Below are 16689 nucleotides of genomic sequence, written 5' to 3'. Positions count from 1 at the left end.
TATACAAGATTGAGCACAAGAAATACCTAAACACTGCTGTGAGGACGTCAGGACATCTATGCTAAAACCTGCTTTGAGTATTGTTATTTTTCTGCTTCCACAGTATCGGCAACATTTATTTTTTTCATGCAGAATAAAGTCTTCACAAATCTAGGATTAAATAAATGTGTTTTAAGTTGAATGTGTCTGGGTTTTCTATACGTGACTTTTTGCACTTGTGAACACTTTGTTGTGCGTGTCTCTGTCTAGACTCATCTCTTTCAGCCCCAGCTCTGCTTTACAGCCTTTTCAGATTCTCCCAGCTGCTCACAGCTTACAAATGATATCCTCATGTGTAATAACTGGATCATTGGCTGAGTTTAGGACATGTTTGAGTGGCGGATTACAGCTCTCCCTGTCCCTGCGACGTAACATCGATGTTCCATTTCGCAAATGATTTCATCCAAAGCACTTTACAGGAGCATTCCTTGCATTGTTGGCCAGTCCCAGAAGAAATCAAACCTCCCACCCCCTGGCAGCGCTAACGTCATTCTTCGCCATGAGGGCCACAAAACCAGCCTGCGTTCCCCTCTAACCCGCTCACCCTTCCCTGCTGTACTCTAAATCTGCTGTCTGGGATTTTGACTCATCGAAACAAATAACCCAGCAGGCTATGGTCGTTACTAATCCTGAAAAAGGGAGAGAGAATGGAGCAAAGAGTGATAAGGGGAAGAGAAATGGAATGGGGGGTGAGGGATGGTTATGGAGGACACTGCTAATGGGGGAATAGAGAAAAGAGAGAAACGGTAAGTGGAAACAGGCAAAAGATAAATGGGAGTAGAAGGGATAGGGGAGTCTGATTGTATTGTAATTTTATCTGGATTATACTGGATTATACTGAAGATAATGGAGTAATCTGATAAATCTATCTGATGATATTCAGTTAACAGGCAGCAACAAGAACAATTTCACCATAATTTGGTTGCTGAAGTAATAAAAGTAATAAAAACAGTAGAGGTGTCAAGAGCGGATCCTAAGGGAACGATCCTTTCACATTGTAATGGATCTGATAAAATAATAGAGATCAAAATCTGATTCCTTCATTACTGTATGAAACTGTACTGTTGTGCTCTGAGCTGCACACGACAGAGCAGCGTCTCACAACATTAGCTGCTGAAAAATATGCACGTCTGAATGTGAATTATTATTTGGGCACTGAGAGACTCTTAGCGGCACTTTCACAGGTTATGATGACAAGCATCAACAGCAATACGTCATTTGAGCTGCCGCTAATTAATGTGGATTCGTTGAGTAAGTTGATGATGGGCCTAAATTAGATGTGGCTGTTGTCAGTTTGTGTGCTTGCTGCTTGCCAAAGATATTTAGTAAGGGAAGAGGATTCACTCTGATACAACCATTTATCCAACCAAATATATATAACTTGAAATTAGAATAAACAGACATTTTTTGACGTAAATTGGAAAGTTAACTTGCACATCTCTGCTGCAGTGTTATTTCTGTTAAATCAAAGTTTTCATATGTTTTCAAACATGAACGCTGATACTGACATATCATATCAGACATTTTTTATCGGCCGACAGATAAGCTGGTATGGCTCTTTTATTTAAGCTCATTAACTTTCAGTATTTGGGTTAAAAAGCTCATAAAAAATAATACGATTACAAACTCTACATCTGTGTTCTTTTATTAAAAAAAATGCTATTTAATCAGCATTAAAGTCAAGTAAATATATGTATCGGATTGGATATTGGCATGTACATCCAAAATGAACAACGTTCTCTGTTGGACGGACTTTGTGATGGTTAGAAATCTCTATGCATGCTTGCATGTGTAAGTGTGTTCTCTGAGAGAGAACATCCTTCAGTGGTCGATATTTAAGTGTGTTGTAATGCATTTTAAAAGGCTGAACACTAAAGCTGTCAGCCCTGGAGGGAGGATGATGGAAACCAGTTTGGAAACACCAGACAACAAACTGTCCGCACTCGTCTTCCCCAAGGATTTTTAGTTTAAAGCGCACTATATCCTTAAATATGTCTCCCTGCCACAGTAAATACAATGTCAACAGTACAGATGCACATGGGCCTCGTGGTTTGTTTTGCTGTAGTGATTTGGAGACGTGTCAAGGTGGAAAAGGACACGAGCGTAACTTTTGTTTTGTTGACAATTTAAGCGTGGTACATTTCACAACTCAGTGGTTACTGGTAGAATAGGACAGATTGTCAGAGTGAAGGTTGAATAACTTGATTCAGTAGGAGGAATACGAAATGAGGATATGCTCCAGGAGGGACTCATTGCCGAAGCTCTCCCCCTTCGTGTTTGATGGTAATCCATGTCTGATGTCAATTTTATTGGGACATTTTTTATTATTTATGAGATTTATGAGATAATATGAGATTTAAAGCAGAACATCATTGATTCCATTTTTATTTGTGTGAATTTTTTCAGCTTTATACAAATATACATAGAAATATAAATAAAGCCGAAGATCCGTCTTTCATTGTTTGTGTAACTTTCCAAGCAAAAGTGCCAAAAGAGTTCCAAGTTTCCCAAACGTGAGAATTACTTTTCCTTGTTTTACATTTAAGTAAATATCATTGTCTTAGGGTTCAGATTATTTAGTTAGTGAGTTAGTGCTCCAGGAAATTGTGATGGTTATTTTTAACAATAGAATATGCTGCATTAAATGATGAAATTAATCAGTAGTTACAGTCCTACTAAATAGTACTCAATGATTGTACTAATAAGCTTTATTTGTTTATATTGCATTTTTCTTAAAGTTACAAAGGATCAGACAATAATTGAATAAAATAAATAAAAATTTACTCAGAGATTAATGTTTTTCTAAAAAGGGATTTAAAAGTAGTAACAGATGTCGGATGTCTAATCGCAATTTTTAAGAGTTTGTGGGCTCGTGCTAAAAAAGCACATCAGCCTTTAGTTCATTTAGCTAATTGGGGGATGCAGGGAACCCTGAATGATTCCTGTATAAAGGCCATTACAGAAATCTAATGGTGAAAAGATAAAGGCATGGACGACTCTGAGTCCTCAAATGCTAAGAAAGATTTAATCTTTGAAATTAAAGTAGGAAAAAACTGGACTGATCAACCTTTTTTTTGGTTCTCAAAGTGAAGCCAATAAAGAAACAGAACCTCCACATTTCTTGCAACTGTATATATTGTGATATCCCAGATTTCTGTCTATCTCATATAAAGAATTTGGATTGCCAAACAGGAAATGTTTTTTGCTGCAGAACAAATAATTTTTGTACACACAGTTGCACACATATCTACTTATGTCTAAAACACCTAATACATTCAAAGAAACTATTTAATCAAATAAAAAAAATCTTTTAATCGCATTGTAAAAGATTTACCATTAACTAACCTACCGCTGGCAGCTTATGTAGCATACCCTCTTAGCTACATAAGTGAAAAGAGATAGAGTACCACTCTTCTTAACTCTGAAATGCTCTGTAGTAATATAAACAAGACAATGAAAACCTAGAGGCACTGATGCAGCAGACTCTTGAACCTCTTTCTCTCAGCATGTTCACTTCCTTTAACAACCAACAATAGAGCCTTGTTTCCTCACAAGGCCTGGTTGCGTTTTCCCTGAGAGCAGCCTGTTCTCTCATCCCTGCCTCCAGATGAAAGCGGCGGAGGAAGATGATGATCATAAACTGTAACGTTTTATCGGTGAGGGCGGCTGGTCTGTCTCCTCTGATGGGTCGTTTGGATCCTGTCCCTGCTTGATGACATCAGCAGCGGGATTGACAATAAAAGGCGATGGAGTTTGTTAAGGGCCTCAGTGCAGCCGGCGGGCGGGCTGCAAATCAAAGGAGGGGTTTATGATGATTGGGCAGACACACACACACACACACACACACAAAGCCGGACCCACACCAGCTTAAAAGCAAGGCACATGTTCTCCCACCTGAGATGCAAATAAGTGCACCCTTCAAATCTCTAGATGTTGTCATTGGTAATGATTGTGTCAATCTTTTCTGTTGCCTGTTTTCTTTTCCCTCAGAGGGATCTGTGAAATCTCGGCTTCATAAAGGTGGTCTGTGGTCATGGTTTTCTGTACTAGCATTAGCTTGTCAACCTACTGGAAAGCAGCTAGTTTTTTGTGCTGAGTAATAACTTGCGAGAAGGAGACCATGTTTTTTTCACGGCTAACAGAGGAAACTCCATTATAAGAACCATTTAAGGTTATAGGTCCTGTTCCATGTTGTTAGTTTAGTTAGGTAAATGCTAACGTTAATGTCTAGTTCTGTTTCTGTTATTCTGATTTAGAGCACTATAGGGAAATGATCTGTCCTTGGGGTATGAGTATGAATAACAGTGAAGCTTTTGTTTGATGACCTTTTAATATGTACAGGAAGTGCATTAAATGTATGTCATTTCAGCTCTAATAGAAGTATTTCAAGAAAGTTTGATTCCCAAAAGTCCTGGTAATACTGTTTTTGGACAATAGCATTGAAATTTGATTCCAGCCCATCAGAAAGTGTGCGTGCATGTGTTTGCCTGCAGCCTTAGCTTGGCCTCTATCTGTCCCCAGGAATTATTCTGTGAAGTTTTCCATCATTGTGTCATCACCTCTTGGCATCAGGCTTCTTTCTATCACTCTTTCTCTTTGATCCCCTCTCATCCCTCTCTCTAACGTTTGCTCTCTTCTTTCTATCTTATTCTTGCACTTTCTCATAATGTCTCAATATTCAGGGCTATCTCTACATCTGACTGCACCATCCTCTCGCTCTCTGTGTCTCAGTCTGTGTTTGTCTCTTGTTTAACGCCACAGCTTGACCTCCAAGTCTTCTGTAAGGTGTCCCACTGGCTGCTTAAGAATTCTGCAAACAGCAGCATGTGTTATTGCTCCCTCTAAGTCTGTGAGACAGCAGGAATTTTCCATAGATCTGGTCTCTCTATAAAACTGCTCAGCCCTGACAGATTGTGTTGATGAATCCGCCTGTGCCTGCCTCATATTGAAGTGCTGTTCTCTGTGGGTCTGCTCCACCTGACTGTCGGCTTCCTCTTTGAATATTTATTCCACAACTGTCTTAAGTAAAATTGTTAAAGTGGAAATTTGTTGAGTCATTTGCTTTTTAGTGTTTTTCCAGGGCTTTTCTAACAAAGTGGGTCACAATTACACAGCAGTTATAAAGGTTTTGAATTGGTAGCACCTTTTGATTCACAATTGTTTGCATGCTTCTGTTGAAAGATGTAGTTTTTTGTAATTTAAAGCAAGACAGTGTGGTGTTTTTTTTATCTTCAAATAAATGTCATTGTCCACAAACTCATAGTAGAACATAGATAGTATAGTATTATAATAGAATGGCATTTTTTTCACTGCCAGAACGCTTGTATGTAACTTTAGTCTATCGTACAGGGACATTTGCGACATATATTACGGCCAATGTCACACAAGTATACAACTAGAGTCGGAGACAGCAGCTAGCTGTAAGAAAAAGCCACCTTGGTGTTCTCAGTATGATCACCATGGCAGAGCCAGCAAATAAACCAAAGAGGAGGAATCAAAGAATAGGTAAATAGAAAGTGACAGAGTAAGAACTGAACAACAGTAAAAATCAGACCAGCTTTTACTTGTTGGCGAGAGCTAAAAGAGTTATTTTCCATCAGCCTGTAAACAAATGCACGTGTGTACCACCGTCCATGAGGAGGCTCAATTAGACTTGTATTTACGTCAGTGATGAATTATACCCCCTACCTGCAGGGGGACCCCCAGTGTGCCCGTACAAGTAAAAAAGTAAAAGTTTTGGTCTCCTGCTGTTGACTTTTTTTATGAAGCAGATTTTCCCTGGTGTAAGACTCGGTTACTAAGTTTTATATCTAAAAATGTTCTACTTCTTGAATGTTGGAGCGAACACGATGGAGCACTCAGTGTTGTGTCACTGTAATGATGTGGAAAAGTGTCGCAGCTGGTCCACAGAGGTTTTGGTGTCTGTGCCTCAGCTCTGTATGATGTGAAACTTCTCTTTGACAGTTGTGTCGACTGGGATTAAGACTTTCTTGAGCACAATGGTTCATTAATGTCATGTTTTCAACAGTCAAAACTCAGAATGCATCGCTCACAGCTGATGTGTTACTGCTGTGTTGGTCCAGTTGACTTCCATAGTGGTTTGCAGTGTATGCTTTCAATATTTTTTTATATGTATATAGATAAAATCTAATGATTGCCATGTGAAATGAGTTGTTTATTATTTTAGGTAACTCTTGAGGGGCCACTTATATGACAATTTGTCTCAACCCTCTAAAAATGTACCTCCCATGGGCTAAAAATATATATAAATATTTCAAATAGAAATAAACATGCTTCTATATTTAGAAATATTTTGGATCAGTATTCGGTTTATCTGGCAAACGTTTGTGAAAAACATGCCATATTTATGCATTTATTTATTTAATTCAAAATTTAAATTTTGCCTTGTTCCTTATTGTTTATTGACTTAGACACAGTTTTAGTTCAGCTTTTACAGAATTTTGACATATGAAGCATTTGAAGATATTGCAGATAATCACATACCAATACCAATGTAGACACTGAACACACATTTCTATTGAGTTCAAAGGGTTAAATAATGCAAAGTTTTTACATTTATGCTTCTCAATTCAATATTTTCTAATTTGTGTAGATTGTATGAAAATACTGGGAAAATTATAAAGATAATACACAAATTAAAGAAATTACTAACAATGGGTGCATTCAAATATGCTTTTCTAGGTAAAAGCAGATTTATTGAAGTTTTAACTTGTATTAGGAAAAAGTAAACTTGTTTTTTTTTGTATTTGCCGTTTACTTAGAATCACATTGTGAATTTTTTTCTTCTGTGCAGTTTCACATCATTCATCCAACTATTGTTATTAGTTCTGGGCACAGCCACATATCCAGTTAGTGCAGTGGCATCATAACCTTAGTGTCTTTTCATCTTTTTGATTGGCAGACTGAGAAAAGAACAAGGGCTGCAGCAGAATTTCTCGGTCCTTCATGTGTCAGACGAGTGCAAGAACTTGTGTAATCTCAAAACGAACACATCCTCCCCTCCACATCACTCTGTATAAATTAGACGCCAGTCATGATAATAGAAATCCAACTCTGACTGTGTACTTTGTTCTCTGGCACTGCTCATTTGATGCAGTTTGACCTCCGAGCTTTTCTCGTAGACATCTTCGTGGTATTCTGCAACATTTCACATTACTGCAGCTCAGTGTGAAGGGAGGTTTTGCATATATTAGGCTGCCAGTCTCCCCCATAAATCTGTTCGGCTCTGACACTGTGCAGCCATCATTTAGCAATCGTCTATCTCCTGTCATCTCACTCTGCCTTATTTGCCTTCGTCCTGCATTTGTTTTGTTTTGTTGGCAGTTGTTTTATGCTTGTACTTGTCAGCAGTTTGAGGAGAATATTAAGCAGGCAAAGGGATGGACAGCTCAATATTCCAATATTTTCCAAATTAAGCAGTGTTAGACTAACCCTTCTTTTCTCTGTTACCAGGTTTTCAAGCTGAAGGCGGTCCAGTTAGCCGAGAAGCTGCTCCCTGCCTTTAACACTCCTACAGGAATCCCCTGGGCCATGGTCAACCTGAAGAGGTCAGTGACGCTGCCACTGAAAAACCATCAGCCCTACATTTGAGTCCTTTTCTATTTCCATTGTCAATCTCTACTGATGTCCTATTTTAGTCTTTTATTTCATTGTACTTTGGAAGAGACTGTGTGTGTGTGTGTGTGTGTGTGTGTGTGCGCGTGCGCGTTGTCTACGTCCTTCCATCCCCCACTGCATCAGTTTACATAATCAGTGAATGAAACAAGGAAATTAAATAAAATTGCTTTATTAATCTGCAGGCTACTTTGTTGCTAAGCACCCTGGCTGTGTGTGTGTGTTGATTAACATCCTGTTATATGCATTGGTCTGTTGTTGGCGATATGTACAAGAGAAGGCCTCGTTTTCTCAAGGTAGTTCTAATTCATTAGAGAGCAGACACTCAATGTTTTGCCTTAATCTCCCATCACACACCATATACACTTACACATATCCATACACACACATATGCCTGTTGGAATAATTGTAGACATCATATTAAATTCTTAAGACAAAACAGACAAGTGACACATCTTTCTTTTTTCTGCTTGATAAGACAAACTAAATGCTGCTTACACACACACACACGCACACACGTAAGTTACAACCTATTAATGTTACTTCAACTCATGTAAAATTGAAGCAGTTCCAGATGCCACCTGTGTCACATATGGTCGTGTGTTATTGTAATTTAACCAACACACACTCCTGTTCACGCATCAAACCTGTTGTACAGGCTGAGATTAATCCAACTCCAGCTCTGCTGATTGAAAACTTCTTACTACTGATTTTTTTGTTTTTTTTAATGAAGGTGAAGAGCACAGACATGAAAAAGCAAACCAGTGTCTTGCATGAAAAAATGTACCGTCGGTAGGCATTACTATTGCAAGTTTGTTAAGAATGTTAATGATCAACTGTGACATGTACTGGCATTCAAACCTTATTATTTACAGTATTTTATTATTTAACATAAAGTCAGTTACAGTTGTCATTATAATTAACACTGTAGGTATATGTTGACTCAATAGGTTTTATTTTAAAAGCCTGTCAGCCAAGGATTACAATTTATGATAATTTTGTTCTCTGGGCAAAGGTTAGAACTCACAGTGTAAAAACAGTAATACAGATTTTAACTGGGCCAATCTTCCCTCTCTCTTTCGGTAATTTTTTTATAATTTTGATTTCAACAATCTTTCACATTCCTCAACCCACTTTTTTCGTCTCTCTCTGTCTTCTCCCCTCTCTCCACTACCCCTCCAGTGGCGTTGGTCGTAACTGGGGTTGGGCGTCAGCAGGAAGCAGCATCCTGGCTGAGTTTGGGACTCTTCACATGGAGTTTGTTCACCTCACGTATCTGACAGGGAACCCTGCCTACTACCAGAAGGTAGCACCAAGAAGTGATATTTACACTTTGTAATTACAATTATGAAAGACAATCTTTTGTTGTTTTGATTTAGATTAAAACTTTTGTGTCTGGTGATGGTCACAGGTGATGCACATTCGGAAGCTGCTAGCCAAAATGGATCGACCCAACGGGCTCTACCCCAACTACCTGAACCCCCGTACGGGCCGCTGGGGTCAACGTGAGTACACTTTTCTGTATAGACTCAAAGAAGCGGAAAACAGCAGGGTTTGCATCAAGATATTTCAGCCTCTGTGGCACTTAATCCCTACATTTATGTTGTAGTGTTACTATGCTGCATCTAATGCCTTAAACTTGACATGTACATTCGTGCTGTTGCTTATAAATAAAAAGATATTTGAGGTGTGGTGGAGATGCATTTACGTTTTCAACTTTTAATTTGAGGATACACTTGAATCTCTGGATCACTGATTTACGAGCAGTCTGTTAAGAAACGTTTCAAAAAGTTATTTTTTCAATGATCAAATGATGTAGTACTCACAAGTGCTATGAAGAGAAACGGTTGGAATTAACTCTAAGGGGAGAAAAAAGAGAAGTGCCATCCAATGGTTCTTCTTTAATGAGAACAAATTAACGCAAGTGGAAGACGGTGGGAACACGGTATTCCCAGTATATTGATTACATCTTGGCCATCTGTCCAGGGAAATTAACATCTCACTTAGAGAATCTAGACATGCACTGATATGCTATTCCTACTCTGAAACCTGTTGTTAATGCTTGAAGTAATTTTTGACAAATAGTATAATTAAAACTGGTGAGACGTCAAATGTGTTGTCGGCTTACACCAACAATAATTAAGTATTTCACCCAGCGTGATGAAAGCAAACAAGAAGTGTAATCGTGGTCACTTTGAGGAAATGCATGAAAAGAGAGGCAGAAAATATTTAGATGGGAAATATGGGAATGTTTCGAGTTATCCTTCATGCATATTAAATATTTCTTTATTGTTAATTTAAAAAATTTCAGCCAGAATAGTTTCAAACCTAATAGGCATTTACTCAAATTTAAACCTATAGTAGATGCTTGATGAAAGATGTGACATGAGGGTCACAGTTATATAAATATATTCTCTTTTTCTGTGCTCTGGCACGTGTTTTTTTCCTTGATGATGAATGCTGTAATTTTTGCTCGTCCATCAGATATGACTATATGCTTGGGGGGGTTTGCTCTGTTTAGTTCAGAGAAAGGAATGAAAAGATGAAATCTGTTTAAAGTTGAATGCTTTGTGGTATTTTTAGTTGTCCAGTGAAGTGGATTGCGATAGTACCATAGTTAGTCTGTTCAATTTCGAAACACTCAAGTAAAGTAAATGGGAAATACAAAATACAAACATTGACTCTGCACATAGGAGAAAATATAACAGACAAAACAAATGGAGTGTGCTCATGGAAGGATGGAGAAATGGAGAGGCTCATTAATGGACGGACAGGTGGTTGACAGTCTGACTGATGTACTTGTAAGTGCACAGACTTTGGGCCAAAGGCAGGAAAAAAGAAATGGATGGAAGATGGAGGGAGGGCAGATTGATGGATGGATGGGATGAGTCCATTAACAGATGAATAGTTAGCTGGCGAGCTGCCTGGTTGGGCAGGTGGTGACGGATGTTTTCTGTTTGTGTGTGTCAGATGGTCTTTATTTTATTAGAAAAATATACTTTTTTCTACATGTGTATTTGTTTTCCTGCTTTAATTTGTCAGAGCCACCTCCTACGTAACTATTAATCTATTTGCATGTTTATTGTGGTCGTAGGCGATGACACACTAATGAGCTGCCTTCCAACCTTGTTGCCCGAACAAGCTGTGGATTACAACCCATGTTTAATTAGAGTTCAGTGCTTCTCCACAACAAACCTCAGCCCTAATGAAGCAAACAATCTTAATGAAATAATATTTAGTTCTTGTGTGTAACTTTTTCTGGAAGGACAATAGAATAATGCAGGTGCTGTCCACATTTTTCCATTTTTCAAAAAGAAGATATCTATTTATATTCATTAAACTGTCAAAGTTTTCAAACCTCTAGGTGGCAGCAGGAGATTGGAATTTAATATGTGGTACTACTCTCCATTTTCTGGGAAACTGGTAAAAATGTCAATATCAAAGAGAAGAAAAAAATTGTCTGGATCATAGCAAAAATAGTATGGGTTCTTTCTTGGCCCATGTCACATTCTTTAACCAGATTTCGAGGAAATCCGTCGTATAGTTTTTACGTGAACCGACAAACCAACCAAGAACCAAACAATGAGCAGGGGATAAAACACAACCTCCTTTTATGGAAGAAATTTGATTTAGTCAGGAGCAAGCAGAAAGTCAGAAACATCATTGTTATTCATCATTTGTGCTGTTTCAACACATTTTGTCCTTATACGACAAAGATCCTCTTTTGGATGCTCACCCTGCTGAAATGTTACCATCATTTTATTCACACATTCAGGACGGCAGCAAAGAGACTCTTCTGAGATAAATACAGAGTGTGTGTGAATAATGGGTTGTTGTCAGAACGTGCTTATTTTTGAACACCTGTAACTGCTGCAGAGTCAAGCAGGGACACGCACAGCCATTTGAATTCATTACAGAGCCCTTTGGACTCAGCTCTCTATACTGGCGAGCGAGAGGCAGTCAGGATGGCTCACTCTAGATTTATGTGCGCTGGCGTCTGGGCACAAAATTAACACAAACCACCAGCTAAGATCTGTCTGTGGCTGCAGGATTTCATGTTCTATGAGCTGCTGTGGCAAGAAATATATTCGAATACCTGACCCCCTGCACGCAGTCAAACTAAACAGTCAATGCTGCTCAGCTCATCTGTGGGGCCTCCTCCAGGTGAGCCTGCAGATTTGTTATCCGTGAAGAGTAAGGCAGCTGCATGGTACAAACATGGCAAACAGCCTTATCTGTGTCCGTTCCTTTGGCGTCTATGGTGTAGAATTCAAAAGATGTCCACACACCGCTTCTCAGATGCCTCGATGTCCTGATTGTCCGCTCATGACGGCTATGATTACTACCGTCCTTCATTTTTGTAGCAAGACAACATAACAAAACTGGCTTACTTAACTGATAGGTCAATAGGTTAAGCAATTGTACAGGCTGATTGTGAGCGCCCTCTGCTTTTTCTTCGGTCAAACTACTTCAGACAATCTGCTTAGCTTCTAGTTTTTATAGTTTGAATTCAAGCAGGTCATAACAGTTGGAATAAAAACTTTTCCCCCCACTTTGAATGAATGTTAGAATATAAGATTACAGTCCTAGTTTATAAGGTATATATGTGGGTGTATGTGTGAGAGTCGTGCATGCACTTGATTTATGAACTTTTGATTTGTGAGAAGCTGTAACTATTAGGTGAGGACTATATGTGAACATGTGCCTGCGTCGGAGACAATGTGTGAAATGTTTGAAAGGGTTGCAGCATGTGTCGACAAATGTATCACCCTGTGTGTTCCTTGCTGCGCGGTGTGTAGGTGTATAGACAGTAGTTAAGCCAGACTAATGAGGAATGAGGCTGAGCTCCTCCGTCTTAATGAGATCCGGCTGTGACTGACAGTCTTATTAACACACACTCCCCTGTCTTCCTATAATACTCTGCTTCCCACACACACACACACATGCACCTTCCCCTCTCTCTTTCAAATGTACTCACCGGCACTCGTCTTCGCTCACAAATGCACATACTCAGAAGTCCTTCCTTCATTACTAGAGTTCCATATAGTAAAATCTCTGAAAGAGGAAAATAAAACAGTTCATATTGTGTTTTACAGAAATCCACTTAACTCATGTATAGTCTGGACAAGGTGAAGTAGGTAAAAGTCATTTCCTTGCCCTTGTCTCCCAACAGCAGCCATTTAAGCACAAACATACCGTACGACTTGCAATCAGAAAGTACCTGATTTAAAATTGGACGCGATCCCAGCGCTCCAGCCACACCAGGGGCTGTCTGGAAGTCCTGTTGTGTGAGCACGTCAAGCACCATCTGTGGCTCCTGTCGGATATCTTCCACTGAGTCAAAATGGCGACACGTCACCTTGAATTTCACTTTGGGTAAAACCAAGAAACCTGCCAGTTTTCAAGAGGCTCTAAGCGTGAGCATCATGCATTACAATGGAACGCAAAGTTCCATTCATGCAGCAGTTCAGTTCATTTGTGATGAATGTCAGTGACTTACAAGAGAGTCTGACCCTGGAGACAAATTCACCACTGTTGACCAGCACACTCATGGTTTCACTCACGACCAGATATCCCTTCTTGGGTCTTGAAGACGACGGGCTCTTCCACTGGAAAGACGTCGTTGTTTGGTCTCTGGGTCGTAGCCGTAGACCATATTTCAGTGTCCTGATCAGACTGTGACTAAGGATGGATGACAAATCTCCACTTCCTACCACTATCCAGAAAATAAGTCAAAATATCCTTGGTACGAACGCTGCCATCTGTCAACATTTGGAGCCAGAGTCTATACAACCCTATCAGGGAATGGGGCCATGCTCGACCAACATGACGTTTCACCCCATTTATACACTTGAACATACATCGTGTGATAAGAACTACCTTATATTATGGAAACCATATTTATGGCATGTATTTTGACTTATTAGTTTTGTCGAATTTGGTGACCTTGGTTCATGACCTATGCTACAGCCAGCCACTAGTCAAGTCTTCCATCTTTGCATACGTCTATGGTTGATCTGGTTAATTCGAGTCTCTTGCAGCTGCATGGGTTTGTGTGCAATGTTGGAAGTTTTTGATCGCTTCTTGTTCAGTAAAAAAAAACTTAAGGCTTAGTTTGCTGTAATAAAAGTTGAAATTGTTTGCCTCTGTATGCCTTTCTGTAGCCTGATGATCCAAATTTAAATGTTCCTCATTTTCAGTTTTTAGGATAAAAAAATACCCTATACTGCCAACTCTTGCTCATTTAAAGTATTTTGTATTTTGATCTGTGATCACTGATTTGCGGCAGCTTTTCTGTTGACGTTTTTCTGGCTCTGGCACAGGAGAATTGTCTTTATTCTTAATCCTATCTACAAAGCTTTCATTGGCTCAGTTGTTTTTCCAGCTGGGTAAACAGCCGGCAGTGAACCCAACACCAGATTTCAGATTTACTGAAAACAGGAAATCAAGCGATTTTTGCATTATTCACGTCTTTTTTCAATTTTTAATTAATTTCTTTACTGTCCAGTAAGTTGATCAGTCATTAATTATGGTAGATTATATTTTATTCTTGGACACATTGCTGTTAATTTTCAAAAAATAAACCTCATGTAATAAACCACTCTGCAGAATTAGTAAATAATTATTTGTTGTGTGTCCAAATGACGGGTTTGATGCATGATTAGGAAAGTAGAGCCTAAATCATTTTGTTCTTGAATGAGATGAATACTGTGTAGAAATAAAGAAACTATCTCAATAACATCTAGATATTTTAGTTTTACCTCAGCAGCTTGTGCCCTTGGCTCAAAATTGTTGTGTGTTTGAACCTTTGTGACAACGTCTCTCTACATGCGTCTGTGTCTGCGGTTTAGTGTGCGTTAGAAGCTTGCCTTTGATTGACAGGTACTCCCTGTATGACTCTGATATTTTGATTTGCAGGAAAAAGGTGGAGGGGAAAGTGGGAGTGCGTGTGTGGGTGGATGCTTATTTGAAATATTGTGAGAGGTGATCGTGAAAACAAAGATGTATATGCATAAAGATAAAACCATCATACGGGTTATTTAACAAATTACTAATTCATATTTGAATCTGCGTCGTCTTGTAATTTTCCTCTTTACATTCAAACCCTCTGTGAGCTGTGGGTGGTGTTCCATCTTTCCACTGGTCTGATGCTGTGTTTTACTATTACTTATTTGTGTCTTGTGCTTCCTTCGCCACATCAGGGTTTTGTATTTTAATCAAGTAGTTTTGCTTCATTGGTATATTTTCACCCATTTTACTGCAAAAAATGAATAGTTAAGTCAGAGGAGACTTAAGTAAGAAAATATGCGATCGGTTCAACAAAAACTTTAGTCAGAGTCTTGGAACCAGAGAGTGGTTATTACCAAGTCTGGTTATTTGTGGCAGATCAATGTGGCACATTGACAGTGTGCAGGATGTTTGTCTCAGCCGTCACTTATCTCTCTGCCCGAACTATTAAGTAAATATGTATTTGAGTGTATACACTGTATAATGTGTGCAAACAATGATAATATCATAACTAGGGCTGGGCAACGATTAAAAGTTTTAATTGTGATTAATCGCATGATTTCCCTGATTAATCACGATTAATCGCATTTGTATACGCAAAATCCAATAATGAATTCAAAAGTAGTGTATAGCGCACTTTTATTTGAAATGTTCTGCCATATGAACGAAAGTGCCATAACATTTGTTGTGCAAACACTTTTAACATCAGCATTTTAATACAGTAGCAGTTAAATAAAATATTCAGTGTAAATCTCAACTTAAACAATGTTATCAAAGCAAATACAAAATTAAAGCTCATTGCCACTGCCAGGGCATTAATGTTATCCTGTTCGTTATGAAAAAGAAAAAACTGGCCACAAAATCCTGAGCCACAATCATATCATTAAAACAGGCAATTTCTGAGGTAACAGCAGAAACATTTTACTTTCTTCAGGGAGCAGCATAACCAGTCTAGTACCAAATGTCCCTGTTAGAGTGAGACACCAGAAAACACTTTCAGTGCAGTTTGTCAATTCCTAGAACTTGACACTGTTATTTTAAATGTTCTGCCATATGAACGAAAGTGCCATAACATTTGTTGTGCAAACACTTTTAACATCAGCATTTTAATACAGTAGCAGTTAAATAAAATATTCAGTGTAAATCTCAACTTAAACAATGTTATCAAAACAAACACAAAACTAAAGCTTATTGCCACTGCCAGGGCATTAATGTTAGAGTGTGGTGAAGCACCAAAAAGTTCACTGCTGGCATTTACTGTGCAGAGGACTAGTCTGTAAAGTCCATGTTTATACTGGATTTCCTTTGGTCAAAAAAGAACCAGAAAACACTTTCAGTGCAGTTTGTAGATTCCTAAAACTTGATGTTTTTTACTCCTCTGCACTAAGCCAGTTGCTAAGGCACACCAGATTATTTACATTTTCAGATGATAAAGAAGCGCTCTTCTTCTGGACAATATGACCAGCAAGAGAAAACAACCTTTCGCAGGGGACGGAGGTTGCCGGTGTGGCCAAGTACTTCTGTGCATAGGGGGCCAGCCTGCTGTGTGAGCCTGCATGTTTGGACCACCACTCTAATGGACAGGAATCTGAACTGATGGCGGGCTCTGCTCTGTATCGACGCACACTGTTCTCAATTGAGTCTTCTTCCTGTTCAGAATCAGACTCAGATGAAACAGCCAATAGGGTTAACTTTTTCTTTGGTGGCTTGGTGGCAATCTTCAGATATGCAATGTTGGCATTTCCCTTGCGTGTCTCCATGTCGTTTCTGAATGTAGACCTGAACTTGGTCACGTAGGCAGGGTCATCATCTGAGCTCTCCATCACCCGGGACAGATGGCAAAAAGCAGGCAGAGCCACAGAGCATGAGACATACTTTTCTCCTCCCAAAAGTTCAGTCAAATACCTGCAACAGAAAATCAACTCCACTTCAGTCAAAAATAAATTGCATTCACTTACAGTATACACAAAAAATATCCTCTACATATTCATGCTGCATTTACACATT

At 38.9% G+C, this 16689-nt stretch overlaps 1 protein-coding gene across 2 annotated transcripts in view; it reads left to right on the top strand.

Annotated features, from left to right (window-relative positions):
* Window positions 1–16689, top strand: part of man1a2 (mannosidase, alpha, class 1A, member 2) — a 114376-nt gene that overhangs the window by 81764 nt on the left and 15923 nt on the right. For both annotated transcript variants that reach the window (XM_034574827.1, XM_034574828.1), the window contains exons 7-9: window positions 7513–7607; window positions 8857–8980; window positions 9086–9179. In XM_034574827.1, coding sequence (XP_034430718.1) covers window positions 7513–7607; window positions 8857–8980; window positions 9086–9179 — 313 coding nt within the window. The remainder of the gene's footprint in view (window positions 1–7512; window positions 7608–8856; window positions 8981–9085; window positions 9180–16689) is intronic.

The sequence above is a fragment of the Hippoglossus hippoglossus genome, chromosome 21, assembly GCF_009819705.1.
Source record: "Hippoglossus hippoglossus isolate fHipHip1 chromosome 21, fHipHip1.pri, whole genome shotgun sequence".
NCBI lineage: Eukaryota > Metazoa > Chordata > Actinopteri > Pleuronectiformes > Pleuronectidae > Hippoglossus > Hippoglossus hippoglossus.
This window is presented reverse-complemented; position numbering and strand designations above follow the sequence as displayed.